Here is a 15339-nt window from a genome sequence, read left to right as displayed (position 1 = left end):
GAAAAAAAAAAGTATTCTTTGTAAATATATTTGTGAAGGAATACTTATGAAAAAAATATAAAGGTGAAGAAAATAATTCATATCTTAATAATATACCAGGGATACATTAGAATAGTTAAAGAAATAAATTATCTTTTGATCATATCTTGAGTAAAGATTTTATGTTTTTACTTGCTACATTAAATGGCAAATTAAAATGTTGCTAAATTATTTATTGCTGGAGTAATTCATTTATTAGGCAATTTATTTCTGAATATATGCTTGGTAATGGCAGGATTGGTCCTTCATACAAAATGCCTCAGAGGATTTTTCATGAAAGCTGATCTCTCTGAAGCTGTTTGTACATGCCCTCATCGTAAAGTCATTACCGCTTTTTCTTCATGCACAACGAACCCAGACGAGCTCACAGACACTTCAGTCCAACTGCCTTCACTTTGGTAGCGGAGCTCTGTTAGACTCAGAGATTTCAGAGTCACTGCCTGGAGCTGCTGTCAAACACGAGGTAAGAAAACTCTTTCTGGATTTGGATTTTATCTTACATTCAATCTTCTTCCATACAGTGGTGTTTTAGATATGGTCTGCTTTTTGTAGATTACCATAAAATAATGTAAAACAGTAAGTCTTATGTTTTAACTGACAATGTGACTTTGTGTATTCTGCTTTTGACAGATTTTACACAAAGATGACTCAGATAAACATCAGTTATGTTACCAGCAAAGTCCCAGAAGAGCCGGCCGTTGAACCGTGTTCCAGGGATGATGATAACAAAGTGGGAGCATATCTGTCTTACATTTACTACTTCATGTTTTTCTTCAATGTTATCACCAACCTGCTGGTTCTGGTTGTCATCCACCGGTGAGTAAACCACCAAATTAAACCGAGTTGAACTTGAGGCATCCATAAATGTTGAAATTATTTTGTCAGACACTACTGTAAAACCTTACAAATTCTTTTTTTTTTATTTAGCTACATCTAATATCTAAGAAAATTTTAGAAATGTTAACATCCAATATAGACAGCCTGACAAAATATAAAATGCAGTTTTTAAAAAAGAAGAAATTAAGTGAATTTTAGATCTTCCTGTTTGACTTACAAATCACAAAACATAGCTTTCAGTTTAAATAAGTTTTTATTTTTTATTTTGAACAGAACCACCTAGTATTTTCAGCTTTTGTGGTGCAGAGAGCAGCTTGCTTCCTTTAGGGTACACAAGATTCATAGGAAATATGAGCTACTTTCCAGTAATGCTGCTGCACCCGAAGTAGTAAAACTGAAACACAGTTTTTACCAAAATGTGAACATCTGAGTATTTATTTTCTGAAGCCAAAGGTAAACGGTGTGCAGTTTCTGATTCAAACAGATGAGTATTGAACTGAACAAAAATGCAACAGCTTGATTAAAAAAAAAAAGCTTTGCTACATTTTTAACACTGCAACAACAGCATGGCTTTTTAAATACATGTGCAGAGTTTCAATATTGTAATTTAGGATGTCTTGTTTACACAGTAAATATATTTTTTAGATATCTTTTATCTCATTATTTCTGACCTGATTATGCAAATATCAAGACATTTATATTGAGCATTGATATAATTTTGCTTTTTGGGTGTTAATGAAATAAATGTCATATTAGCTTCTTCCTTATTTGTACAGGAAAAACTTTGATGAAATTTAGAGTGGAGTCTCACTGGAGCCCACATGTGATTGAACCTCAATCTCATTTCCACCAAGAAATCTTCTTACATGATTCTGTGTGGAAGCATGATGGCTCCCTTTAAGAAGAGGTTTCCAAACAATCATCACAACCGTTTTAGGAATAGATGAATCAGACCCCACTCACAAGCTAATTGGAATAAAGGGGGTTGCTTAAAGATTAGACTGAGTGGCAGAAATGGCTCTAAATTACAAAAATCATATACTGGAAACACCATCAGCAGCAAATGAGCAAATAATATTACGATACAACGGACTGAAGATTATGACTTACACTGGTCTGTTGTCATTGAGAAAACATGCCACTCCCTCAGTTTTCAGCCAGCAGCATCCTGCAAAAATATGTTCGCTGAACAGTCCAGCATTAAACATGCTGTGTAAGAAGAAACAAAAAATGATTTTGTTCTATATGACATGAAATCAGCCCAACCTTTTCTTTTTTTGATTACCAAAATTATTTCTTGTTTCTAAATACCAGAATATTCAGTGATCTATTTCTTTAGAAAATTGATTTATTTATTCAAATTCAGTGATTTTTCTTGCCAACGGCCATCACTACCTTCAATAACTCTTTGAAGTATCTGAATTAATGAGCTACAAAAACCATTAACATTTTTAAATTTGGGATTAATAAAGTATTTTTGAATTGAATTTGAATTGTAAACACATGCTGAACTTATTAGACCTGTGAATTCCCAGGTGATAAGCCATTGTGGTAACAATTTATTTGACGGGATGTGTCCTGTAAACTGTGGGTGTTTGGTTTCGCGTGGCATATTGCTGCCATCTGTTGGACGTTTGGGGAACTGCTTTTACCTTTGTGTTGTTTGGTCAGTACTGTGGTTTGCTAGTAGACCGGATGAACACTAGTCTTTTATGAATGTCGCATTTCAGTTACGGGTTCTTCGACGCAAAGCCTGTAAGTTGCTACATCAAAACAATATGTTATAACATATGAGAAGTAATTTGCTTATTGAATTTATGTTTAATCAGTTTGAAAATACCAGCGGGCGATTTAAGTGTTTTACATCATTGCTAACTAGCAGGCTGCTAAGTTTTCTTAGGCCGTTATGTAGCGTTGCAGCTCATAGCATTCTGACCTAACTGTTCTATCATTTGTTATACTTTTAATGTATGAAACTGAATGTTAACACTTCTGTTTGCTGCTCTGGGCTCATTCTGAGATATTTGTGTTTTGGCAGTTTCACTCCATTCTGCATGACAATAAAGGAAGATGTTAATCCTGACTCGTGTAAAAGGAGTTTGGCTGATGGTTAGCTGATGGTTACAAGACACCTTAGCGAGACCATTACAGGATGTGAATAAGACTGACATGATACGAGATGTCGGGCAAGATGGCGATGTGGGCACACGTACTACTCTGAGCTCCATTCGTGCAGCCCCCAAACAGCTACTTAAACTAGCCCTTTACACATAATTTCTTCCTCAAGGTGGACCCGAACATCCACGCTCTAAAGTAAGGAGAAAAAAACTAGAGTTCTTATGAAAGATGTCGACCGTTAATGAGAAAGATTTCCCCAGTCTGAAGAATGCTAACGCTGCTAAGCTAAACATGCATAACTATGCTGCCGCTGCTAGCGCTGAAACACCGATGGAGACGTCAAAAAATGCCTCCGGTACAAGACGGCAACTAAACGCTACTCCAACCAAACTTCCACCTGCTAAAAAACAAGCCACTGAGACCGAGGTCTCCTTAGCTGCTGTCTTAGCAGCCATTAAAAGTCTGGATAGCAAGGTTGACGACTTTGGAAAACAGCTAAAAGAAAATTCAGACTTGTTTGCCCGCATCACTCTCCAAGTGGAGCAGAACACACTCGGCATTGCTGAATGTAAATCTACAATGGAAAACCTTGAACAGAAGTTTACTGCAATGAATAAAGTAGGGCTGTTGTAAACGAATATTTTAGTAATCGAGTAATCTATCGATTATTCTTACGATTAATCGAGTACTCGGATAAAAAAAAATTATAAAATGAAATATTGGTAAATCTGGCATAATACCAGTGTTACTATCAGATATCAATATCAGTCCAATTTTTCATATTTGAGCATCCCTAACAGTTGCTTTTTTGTAGTTTAGAAAACTAACCTGTAACAATAATAGCTCACTTTCTACGTTAACCAGAAGAAAAGTTATAGAAAAATCTGAAATTATATTGAATTTAATAACAAAGAGGCAGGTTCACAAATATGCTTATAAAAAATGTCTACAATCCAGCTTTTAGTTTATGTATTCATCTTCAGTGAGTTTAATAGATTAATTAAACTCACCTTGCCACCTAACCTGTCACGCTTTGGGTTTGAAAATACGGGAAATGCCGCCTGGAGTGGGAGGAGAGGGCGAATGAACGAACGTAAGATGGGGTGGAGGGGAGGAAATAGACCAGCGGACTGACGAACCGTTAGACCGGGGGACGAACACGGGGGGAAGCAATACGGGATATTTACGACACCTTCACTGGTCACACTCAGAAACTCATCTACCAGCCATGTACGATGCGCTCCGCCACCCGTTTCTTCAGACCGGGATATGAAATTTATTGTGCGGTTCGTCGGTAAAGCTACATTTACACGGTAAGCATCAGCTACTCAGCCGCCCGCCCTGTTCAGTCTATCCGCTCATCTCAGCGCTCTTCCCGCCGTTCGCTTTCAACCAGCAGCCCCGGAACACGGTGCGCTAACTAATAAAACATAAATTAACGAAGCTTCGAGGCAGGTAAATTTTCCTCGAGGAATTTTAGTAATCGAGGTACTCGAATCATTCGAGGAATCATTTCAGCCCTAGAATAAAGAAAACGCAGCTCTGAAAGAAAAACTCCTGGAGGCTGAAAGATACAAACGTCGTTGGAACCTGAGGCTGTCGGGCCTCAAAGAGCAAGAAGGAGAAAACCTCAGAGAAAAGGCAGAACATCTTCTCTCAAGAATCTTACCACAATGGGCAGACCAGGCAGAGGATGTGATCGACACAATTCACCGTTTAGGAAGAAAGGAAGAAGGACGGACCCGTCAGGTTATCCTGCAGTTCACTAGGAGGCGCCATCGAGACACAGTCTGGAAAGTGACGAAGGATTCAGCGGTATGCAAAGAACAAGGTCTGCGTTTTGCTCAAGATTTTATTAAGGAAGACCGGCTGGCAAGAGAAGAACTGTGGCCTAAGATTACCAAAGCCAGATCCCAGGGTAAGGTGGCCTTTTATAGAGGTCATATCGCAGTGATCGACGGCAAGGTGATCAAAGCTTCATCTCCCTTCTGAGACTATAGATTCTTCTGTTTGTTTACTGCATCCTCCTATTACAGGGTTAAAAAAAAAAACAGCAATGTTTTTCCTTCTAATATTGAATTATACCTTTTGTCATAGTAAGACTCTGACATGCGCTCCAGTGGTTTTATATTTTTGTTCAAATGAAAAGGGAGTAGTTTTAAGTTATGTTTAGTGAAGGATGTGGATGCAAGGTTGATTTTTCCAAGTTATAATGTAAAGGGCATTCTTAGACTTTCCAGGGGCTTGCCTTTAATTCATTCTATCTTAACAAAACTTTCAATATTAAGGTTTGTGTCTTTAAAACTCATTTTCTCTTTTTTTTTTTTATCAATTCTATGTCTTTAAAAACTAATCTTAGGTTTTTGTCACTTAATGTAAGGGGCTTAAGAGAAAATGTCAAAAGGAAAGCAATGTTCATGTACTGTAGAAAAAATAATCCGCACTGTATTCTTCTTCAAGAAACCCATTCAACGGACTCTGATGAGAAATTTTGGTCAAATCAGTGGGGAGATCAGATTAGTTATTCACATGGTACAACAAAATCAGCAGGTGTGGCTATATTACTGAATAACTTTCCAGGAAAAATAATTCATACAAAACATGACAGTGATGGCCATTGGTCTTTTTCCGTATTACTTATTGAGGACTCATTAATAATCCTAGGTAATATTTATGGTTACTGTAATATTTCCAAAAATAAAGAGCTTCTTACAAGTATTGAAGTAAATGTCAAACAACTTAAACAAACATTTTCTACTAAATATGTTTTATTAGGTGGAGATTGGAATATGGTTATGGACGAAGCTCTTGATAGATGCCCAAACAAATTTGCAAAAGCCCATCCAAACCAGATTTTGTCTGATTTTTGTGATAACTTGGGACTTATTGACTTATGGAGAGACAAACATATTAACGAAAAACAGTTCTCTTGGTTTAAATCAGACACATCAAGCAGATCTAGAATAGACTTTTGGCTAGGAACTGATGATATTCTCAAACTAACATCAGATTGTAATATGTCTCCAACTCCTCTGACTGATCACTGCAGTATTAATTTACTAATTACCCCTCTTCCTGAGAGTTTGAGACATAGAGGGTATTGGAAATTCAATGCAAATCTCTTAAAATATGAGCTGTATTGCCGGGAAATCAAAGAATTAGTAAAAAAGACTCTGTTAGACGATTCATTAACAACCTACACCAAAAAATGGGAATACCTAAAATATAAGATACGGGCTTACTCTATCTCCTTTAGCAAAAACTTGAAAAGAAATAATGACCTGCAAGAAGTAAAGTTAGTAAAAGAGCTAAACCTATTATGTATTAAACAGTCGTTGACTGATTCAGACAAAGGTAACCTCCTGACCGTACAAGCTAAATTAGACTTAATCTATGAAAGAAAGGCCCGGAGAGCTTTTATCAGATCCAGAGCAAAATGGATTGAGGAAGGGGAGAAAAACAGTTCATACTTCTGCAGACTGGAAAAGAGGAGGCAAGTTAAAAATCAAATTCAATCCCTTATTATTAACAACAATGATTGTACAGACCAATTTGTAATTGCTAAAGAAATTAGCAACTTTTATCAAAACCTTTATAGCTCTTCTTTTTCAACCCCAGACTGCGACTTTCTGCTGGACCAAGTCAAAGACTTCGTCCCTCAAATATCTGAGGATTTCAAGGAAAACTGTGACAAAGACATTAATATCGAAGAACTAGACAGCGCCATCATGTGCTTGAAACTCGATAAATCCCCCGGTCCCGACGGCCTTACTGCCAATTTCTATAGACATTTCTGGGATTATCTCAGAGAATTTATATTCCAGGTTTTTAAAGAGATCTTATGTGATAACTCACTTCCACACAGCATGAAGCAGGGCGTTATCACCCTCATACCCAAACCAGGAAGAGACAGCAAAGTTCTGGATAACTACCGTCCAATCACCCTTCTAAACTGTGATTATAAGCTATTGACATATATCTACACAAATAGATTAAAATCTGGGCTTAAGGATGTTATTTCTGAAACACAGACAGGTTTTATGTCCAAAAGGTCTATACACAATAACATCAGACTGGTGCAGGATTTACTCGAGTACAGTGACTTGATTGAGGATAAAGGCTTCATCCTTTTCCTAGACTTCTACAAAGCCTTTGACATGTTGGAGCATCAGTTTCTCTTTAAAGTTTTACACATGTTTGGATTTGGTCCAAACTTCTGTAGAGTAGTTGAAAGCTTTTATAACGGTACCACGAGTTCAGTTGCACTTCCACACGGTACGTCTCCTCGCTTCACCGTTAATAGGGGTGTAAAACAGGGCTGTAATATCTCCCCCTTCCTCTTTATTTTGGCCGTTGAAATGATGAGTATTTTTATAAAAAACTCAAATATACCTAAATTGAAAGTCTTTGATCATCCAATTATAATCAGTCAGCTAGCTGACGACACCACAATTTTTCTGAAAAATCTAGACCAAACCCCCAACGTACTTGAGCTAATTAATACCTTCTCCAAAGCATCAGGATTAACCTTAAACCTGCAGAAGTGTGTGCTGATGGCGATTCATGACTCTGATCTGACAGAAGCGTATAATATTCCCATTAAATCTTCAGTTAAATATCTTGGAATTCTAATAACTAAAGATGCTAAACTCAGTGAAACTGTTAACATAGAAAATAAGATACAGAACTGCAAATCTCAGTTAAATAAATGGCTCCAAAGAGATCTGACCCTGTTTGGGAGAACCTATTTAACCAAAATGGAGTCGCTGTCCCGATGCATATACCCAGCTTATTCCATGGCCATACCTAACAAATACATTAAAGATATAAATCAGCTAAACTTTAATTTCATCTGGAAAAATCGAGTCCACTACTTAAAGAAAGCAAATATGGTTAAAGACTTTAAAGATGGAGGTTTACAAGCTATTGACTTTGAATGTTTAAATGCGGTCTTAAAGGTAAACTGGCTGAAATCCTTTTTAATTAATGGTAATAGTATCTGGTTTTGTCTCCCCAAGGGTCTGTTTAAAAAAATTGGATGCATAGATTTTGTTCTTAGATGTGACTTTGGTGTTGACAGACTTCCTGTTAAGTTATCTGCTTTTCACAAGCAAGTGTTGTTATGTTGGAAACTTATGTACACGCACAACTTTACTCCTCACCAGACTCCCATCTGGAACAACAGATATGTGCTGCACAGGAATAAGTCTCTGTATTTGGATCACTGGATGGAAATGGGTATTTGGTCCATAAGACATTTTCTTAATGACAGTGGAGACTGGTTGAATTATGATGAATTTTGTCTATTGTATAATTTGGAATGTTCACGCACTCAGTTTTACACAGTATTGAACTCTATTCCCTCTGCAGTCAAATATCTGGTTCAGAATGTAAACATTCAATCAGCTGACCTTCAGTTACCTGCACTTCAACTGTTTGGAGGCAACCTTTTAGACAAAAGTAATTCTAACAAAAGGATGCGTCAACATCTAACCAATCTTATATTTCCTGTCCGACCAAATAAAAACTCAATTTTAAATTTGTTTCCTGCTTCGGAGGTGAATAAGTGGAGAACAGCTTACCTTAAATTCCCTCTATGCCCTGAAGCTAAAGAAGTTCATTTTAAAATTCTCAATAATATTTTTCCATCCAGGGATCTATTACGACAAAGATTTAACTTTGACACTAACAACTGTACCTTTTGTGATAATGATATTGAAACAACAGATCATCTTTTTTTCTTCTGTGTGCACACTAAGACATTTTGGGGAAACTTTCAGGACTGGATCTCAACAAAGCTTTTCCTAAATCATCCCTTAAAAAGAGAGGATATAATATTTGGAACCACCCACAGAGACAGAAGAACCGACCTCATACTAAACAACCTGCTGATCCTTGCAAAATTCTTTATCCACTCATGTAAATGGGGAAATAGAAAACCTGACTTCTCAGCCTTTTAAAACCTTCTAATGGACAACCACTTTAGAACTTTAAAACTGATGAAAAACAAGCATGGACTACAGCTCTTGGATGCCTATAATGATGTGAATTTATTTGAAAACTAATGCCCCTTTGTCTTTTTTTTTTGTTTTTTTGTAATTATTTTCTCATATTTTTATGTGCCTTAAGCTTATAAAACATATCGTCTCTATGTATGTACATGCCACGTGATCCTGTACAGTTGTTCAAAATGTTTAATTAAAAAAAAAAAAAAAAAAAAAAAAAAGACATGATACTGTCATGAACATGACTTTACACCAGTTATGAACATGAATGAGTCTTCATGAATATTTGTGACTGCTGTCATTAAGTGTCATTTGGTAAATAATTACTCTTTTAAATGCAAAGTTGACATTGTTTAAAATGTCTGTTATAACAACTAGACAGTGGCGCAAAAAGTGGGCATGCAACGCATAGGGGCGCTGCACCAGAGGGGGCGTCCAAAACCTGTCTGGAGGGGGCGGCGCCTGATGATGTGTTCACATCCACTTGAGCACCCTTGCGCTCCTTCACCTCGCGCCCATAACGGGGTAAATGTAACAAGTTTTACCTTTCATGTAGCTTCCTTCGGGGTGGGGGGGCGGGCGGGGGGCGCGGGGTGTAATTACATTAATGACACTTCTAATGACATTAGAAGTGTCATTACTCTTACTTTACTGAATGATACTTCATGACAATAGTCATAAATGTTCATGAAGACTCCTTCATATTTATGACAGTGTCATGTCCCTCTTATGTACACCCCTTCAAATAAAGAGTTAGCGCCACTGTTTTGTAAAGGTCCTGTGTATACCATGGTTTTACAAAGGAAATGTTGGTGAACTAAAGTTTTCCATTATACCATTCCTATTATTTAAAGTAATGTAATAGTAGAGAAAGTTGTAGAGTTTTCTCCAGTTGTAAGGAGCAGTTTAGCTCTACCCTTGCCTCTCCCAGTTTTTTTTTTTTTTTTTTTTATAAATCTGTAAGCTCATAGTGTGGAAGCTAAAAGACTGCTAAGAAAGAACTGTTAGCATGCTAGGAGGCATATGATCAGTCCAGGCTAGATAATGACTATTGTTAAAGTTTGCAATGCTGGGAAAACCCATGTTGGGCCTCCATTTATAGAAAGGAAATGATTGGGCCTCATGTCCCAGGATGCTTTGCGCTAGAGGCTATCACTGGTAGCGTCAATCCGAAAGCTCAGTATGACTGAGCTTACAGATAAGACTAGTCTTTAGTCTAGTCTTTGACAGAGACAGGTTCATGAACCATCTCTGCTCATTCTGTTGGAATGATGAAGGACTTTTAAAACCTTCAAAGTGGCATTCTAAAGATCCGTCGGGCCGAAGCTGAGACTTGGAAAACCCCTGCCATGTCCAGCATACTGCAGAAGCTTGTTGGAGAGGCTACTGCCCTAAGTTGACTCCAGGGTCCAAAAGAGCCATCCAGCTGCTCCAGCGAATTAACTGTTACTTTAAGATTGCCCCCCCACAATATTGCTTAAATCTACTTTGACACAAACTTCTACTGTTGTCTGGGCTCAGACAGAGTTAGTTGAAAAACACGATATAATCAACATACATAACTTTTTATATGCTGGTTTAATCTTAAAATTAAAAAAATTAATGAAATTTCTGGCTAACATTCTCACAAGTCTTATTTGACAAACCTTTCACAGACTTGCATAAAATTAAAGCCACTGATAATAATTTGTGCTCTGACTGTTGGAGAATTTATGCTTACACCAAAATAACACCTTACCATCTTCCCTCCAGGTTTGAGAAGCTGTACACTGTGATCAACATCTTGCTGGTCAACCTGGTGGCGTCCTCCCTGATCTTAATGAGCAGCCTTCCCTTCCAGGCCGTCTACATGCAGATGTCTGACTGGATTTTTGGCTCAGCTATGTGCAAGATCGTCTTCAGTGCCTATTACCTGGGTTTTTACAGTTCTGTTTTCTTTTTAACTCTGCTAACATTTGACCGTTACCTTGCTTTTGTACATTTTATGCCAGTCGTACATGTAAGGAGTCGACGCAATGCTATCATATCTTGTGCAGTGGTGTGGGTGATCAGTGGTTTGGCTTGCATTAGGCCCATGATCCTCCATGGCACCTATAAGCATTTGGGCACGATGCACTGTGAGGAGTTTGCTCACATTGATGGTTTGAATGTAGCGATGCTCAAAAGATCTGGGTTTTATATTCAGCTTTTTGTCTTCTTGATCCTCCCTCTGGCTATTATCATATTTTGTTATGCTAGGATTGTGGTCACCATCAAAAAGTCCCGATCAGCTTCTAAATTCCATGCAGTCAGGATGATATTTATGATCGTAGTGTTGTTCTTCATCTGCTGGATCCCTTTTAACATTGTAGAACTCCTGCATTATGAATTAGAGTCTCTTTTGAATTGTGAAGCTCAAAGGAAACTCGGTTACGCTCTTCATGTCACCCGCAACATGGCGTACATTTACTTCTGCATCAGTCCAATGTTTTATACATTTGTAGGAAAAAAATTCCAGAACCATTTTAAACAGCTGCTGGTGAAATGTTTCCCAAGCTTACGGGATCATATTTCTTTTAACACAGACATTACAACAACACACATTTCAAGAACTGAACTCAGCCTTAAGAAGTGAGTTTATCTCTGTGAGTTTGTCGTCATTCACCCTGAGTCAAACCAAATTCAGTACCTTGAAATTACATTCATGCTTTTTAAACTTCAGGCCATCTTTTCATGCTACAACCACAACCCTCACTCTGACCTAATGTATTGTCATCATACTGAAAATTATTTGAGGATATTGATACTATGCTCATGAGTGTGATAGATTCAAGTATCGAGCAGCTAAACCTATAGATGTTGCCTTTTGAATCGTTTCATTCTGTTGTTTCAGTAGACCTTGAATTGGTATTTCTGTTCTGGTAAAGCTGAAAGGACACTCTTTACCTTAGGCGAGCCAGTGACAATTTTCTGGGTTTCTTTTTGCACAGTTCTGTATAATTTCCCAAGCTTTGAACATGTCAAAAAGAATTGTTCAGTCCATCACCTGAAAAGGGAATGTGGCACACCTGCAACCCTAACAAGACAAAGATCAGTTTAAACTGACAGGCCAACAGGAAGACCAATAATCAGAGTAACAGAAAAAGAGACCCATGGTACCTCTGGATGAGCTGCAGAGATCCACAATTTGTTCATCAGGTCTACTATTTGCCATGCAGTTAACAAACCTTGCTCCTATGAGAGAATTTCAAGCTTGATGACAGTTACAAGGAATCTCAAAGATTAATTTTTCCAAAAAGTCATGTAGTAGACAAAACAAATAAATGGATTAATGTGAATGAAATACAATTTTTTGACCTACATTAAAAATTGCTATGTGAGGTGGATAGGAAGATGGATGATTTAACAAGCAGTCTCTCAGTAAAGATGTGCTGGAAGGGACCCAACACACTAGATACCCAAGTCCAGTTCTTGAGATCCACCATCCTGCAGCTTTCAGACACGTCACATGTCCAACACACCTGAATCAAATCAATGGCTCATTACCAGGCCTCTACAGAGCTGAATGACTGCTGATGAGGGAGTTCAGACATTTGATGGAGGTGTGTTGGACCAGGGATGTATTTCAAAGTTTGCTAGATGTTGATCATGGACTTGGGGCCCTCTGTTGCCATGTTCCCCATGTTACACACAGGAACATCCTTGAATCGGGTCTTTGGGAAGCTTACAGTCTGCTGTAACTCCTGTTCAAAACTGACCAAGACAACAAACTCCAGAATATATGCCAATAACTGTTGGAGTTAACATGCTTACTTTGTAACATTACCAAGTACTAAGTAATGACTTAATTCATTAATATAATATTATGAATGTAGGTGTTTTTGTTTTCATGTGTTGCTTAGAGCAGTGGTTCCCAAACTTTTTCTTCTGCGCCCCCCCAGTGGTTTCCAAACATTATCTTCGCCCCCCCCTATGGATTACAAATGGCTGTCTGGTTGATACGACGCGTGTGACTGAGGGGGGGGGGGCATCGACTTTTTTGGGGGCAAAATGAATGTACGTAGCTGAAAATAGACACCAACATCGGTAGCCTACAAGCTACTTGTTAAGCTTAAGGTTCTGTATTGATATTAGCTAGTCATCTTTTAGCTAACATTACCTGCATCCAGCAGCTTTACTCAACTCAGTCGGTTAGTTTGGAGGGAAAAACTGTGAAAAGTTCTTTGCGTTTTGCTGGTTTGCTGCCGTGATTCTAACACAAACCTACGTAGCTCTGCACAGCAGCAGCAGGTCTCCTTCACAGGTGGAAACCCAGCGCGAGCGTCGTAGCGCTCATGTTGCATTTAAAGGCGGCTCGGAAAAACAGGTTACAACATGTTAACGGATTAAACAGTTTTAACTGCTGATAAAAGTGACAGAGGACACAAATATGGGAAGTGTGGAAGCCTCTACTGTATCAAATCGACATAGGAATAACATAGAGTTGGCCATTCTAAGGTAAAAACCCAGCGCATACAGTGTTCATGTTTTGTTTTGTTTTTTCATCCAGACGGCTTCCCGTGCCCCCCCTGCAATGACACGGCGCCCCCCTAGGGGGCTCGCCCCACAGTTTGGGAACCTCTGGCTTAGAGTGCTTTAAGTGACAGTATAACCGTCACAAAAAAACTATTAGAAATGAGCAACAAAAAAGCTTAAAGAGCAACAAACTGGTGTATGATGTTACTTGTTTTCTATGTTCAAACTTTGTGTAATATCAGTGGTACAAATGTCTGTCGCATCTGAATTATAATAAAATTCACAGCAAAATCCTTTATAAGCAGACAACTATAATCTATTCCCTTGTATTATTTAACAGACTTGAAATTATTAACAAAAAATAGATACCACTAGAATACTTGTCCAGTGATCAGGATGCTTCTGTTTTTTTTTTTTTTGTTTTCTGTTTTTGTGTGTGCTGGACAACTTATATCATCCTGTTGTATTGTATAGTTTTTTTTTGTTTGTTTTTTTTTTTTTTTTGCTTGGCATGCTGTGTATAGTAATTGAAGATGTAATTAAATCAGAAACTGGCCTGACATTATGCAAAGCCATTAATATATAAGAATGTAATTCATGTTCATGTACATTTTTGACCTGTACATTAAATGGATGTCTTCAAAATTATCTTTATCATGACTTGCTTTCTTTTTAGTAACAATACTGGGGATTCCAGGAGAAATGTATGCTAGCCATCAGATGCTGCACGAACATAAACAAACAAAAAAAACAAACAAACAAATGCAATAGAAAATGCTGCAAACATTTTTTTTTTTTTGCAATAACAGAAAATAGAAGCAAAATCCTTCAGTCAGCAAAACAAATGCGAACCAATCATGCTGCACCCACAAACAATACACTGCATTCACAAATAAAATGCTGTAATCACAAAATAAAATTGTCCTCAGATTTTCCTTAAATCCAAATGCTCAAAATACCAACTGGAATGGGAGTGACTGGTCCCCCGTGTTTTACCTCGTGGTCCCTTTGAGTCCGCTTCACTAGAGTCCCAAGACACCTCAGAAGAAACGTCTTCTCCTGGTCCTGAGATTTTTAAATTGTTGACTAAAATGAACGACCAAGTCTTGCTGGTCACTTCTTAGTGTTCACAAAGCAGATTTTACTTCATCACAACCACCTGGCTGGGATTACAAGCAACCTCCACTCTCTGTATCAGAGGTCTGAGGCCGATGTCCAGGCTGTAGTTTTACACCTGCCTTCCTCTAGAATGCGTATGGTCCCCCAGCAGTACCAAACAGGACAGTACCTGTCCGGATCACGAAAAGAATATTAACAAAAAACAGTAATACTAAATGCAGCAGTCTAAAATCAAATCTCAGTCTCATCCTCTGTCTAATTCATGAAATACTTGCCACCAAGTTACTTAAACTGACTGAGCTAATTGTAGCATCACTATCAGCAAACGGACTATTAATGAATTTAACACTGAACAGAATATTGATGTTATGTTGCGAACAGAAACATGGTTAGATGACAATGAATCACTTGTACCTAATTTCAATTTAAGTGAGAATACCAAACATAAAAGAGGAAGAGGGGTTACTACAAGATATCATGATTCACTAAACCGTAAAAAGTTATTTCAAGACCAGTTTGACTCTTTTGAATATTTAAGAATTGAGGTAAAAACCGATAAACTCTGACATTAACCCTTTCCAAAACCTCAAAATATGTAGAACATTTCTATCCTGACTAATCGTCTTATCTTCTATGTGCATTGATTATGATTGTTTAATAATTGTGGGAGATTTCAACAAACGTGTTGACAAGCTCGAAGACAGAGGGGCAAAAAAGCTGCGTGATA

The 15339-nt window shown here is 37.8% G+C and overlaps 1 protein-coding gene across 1 annotated transcript; it reads left to right on the top strand.

Moving 5' to 3' along the window:
• The first annotated feature begins 402 nt into the window (after positions 1-402).
• LOC148153204 (C-C chemokine receptor type 3-like) lies at positions 403-14141 on the top strand. Its single transcript, XM_088001318.1, has 3 exons — positions 403-502; positions 670-855; positions 10752-14141. The coding sequence occupies exons 2-3, from the start codon at positions 683-685 to the stop codon at positions 11611-11613; spliced, it is 1035 nt and encodes a 344-aa protein (XP_087857444.1). The 5' UTR covers positions 403-502; positions 670-682; the 3' UTR covers positions 11614-14141.
• The last annotated feature ends 1198 nt before the right edge of the window (positions 14142-15339 follow it).

This window comes from Poecilia mexicana, unplaced genomic scaffold (assembly GCF_051168715.1).
Source record: "Poecilia mexicana isolate PSO_F unplaced genomic scaffold, ASM5116871v1 scaffold_20, whole genome shotgun sequence".
Taxonomy (NCBI): Eukaryota; Metazoa; Chordata; class Actinopteri; order Cyprinodontiformes; family Poeciliidae; genus Poecilia; species Poecilia mexicana.
Note: the sequence above shows the minus strand (reverse complement) of the source record. Positions and strands in the feature narration are given on the sequence as shown.

Bases quoted from the DNA above. Each gene is read 5' to 3' on its own strand.
- LOC148153204 (XM_088001318.1), top strand. From the start codon at position 683: ATGACTCAGATAAACATCAGTTATGTTACCAGCAAAGTCCCAGAAGAG. The intron at 856-10,751 runs GTGAGTAAACCA...TCTTCCCTCCAG, and splicing joins GTTCTGGTTGTCATCCACCG to GTTTGAGAAGCTGTACACTG.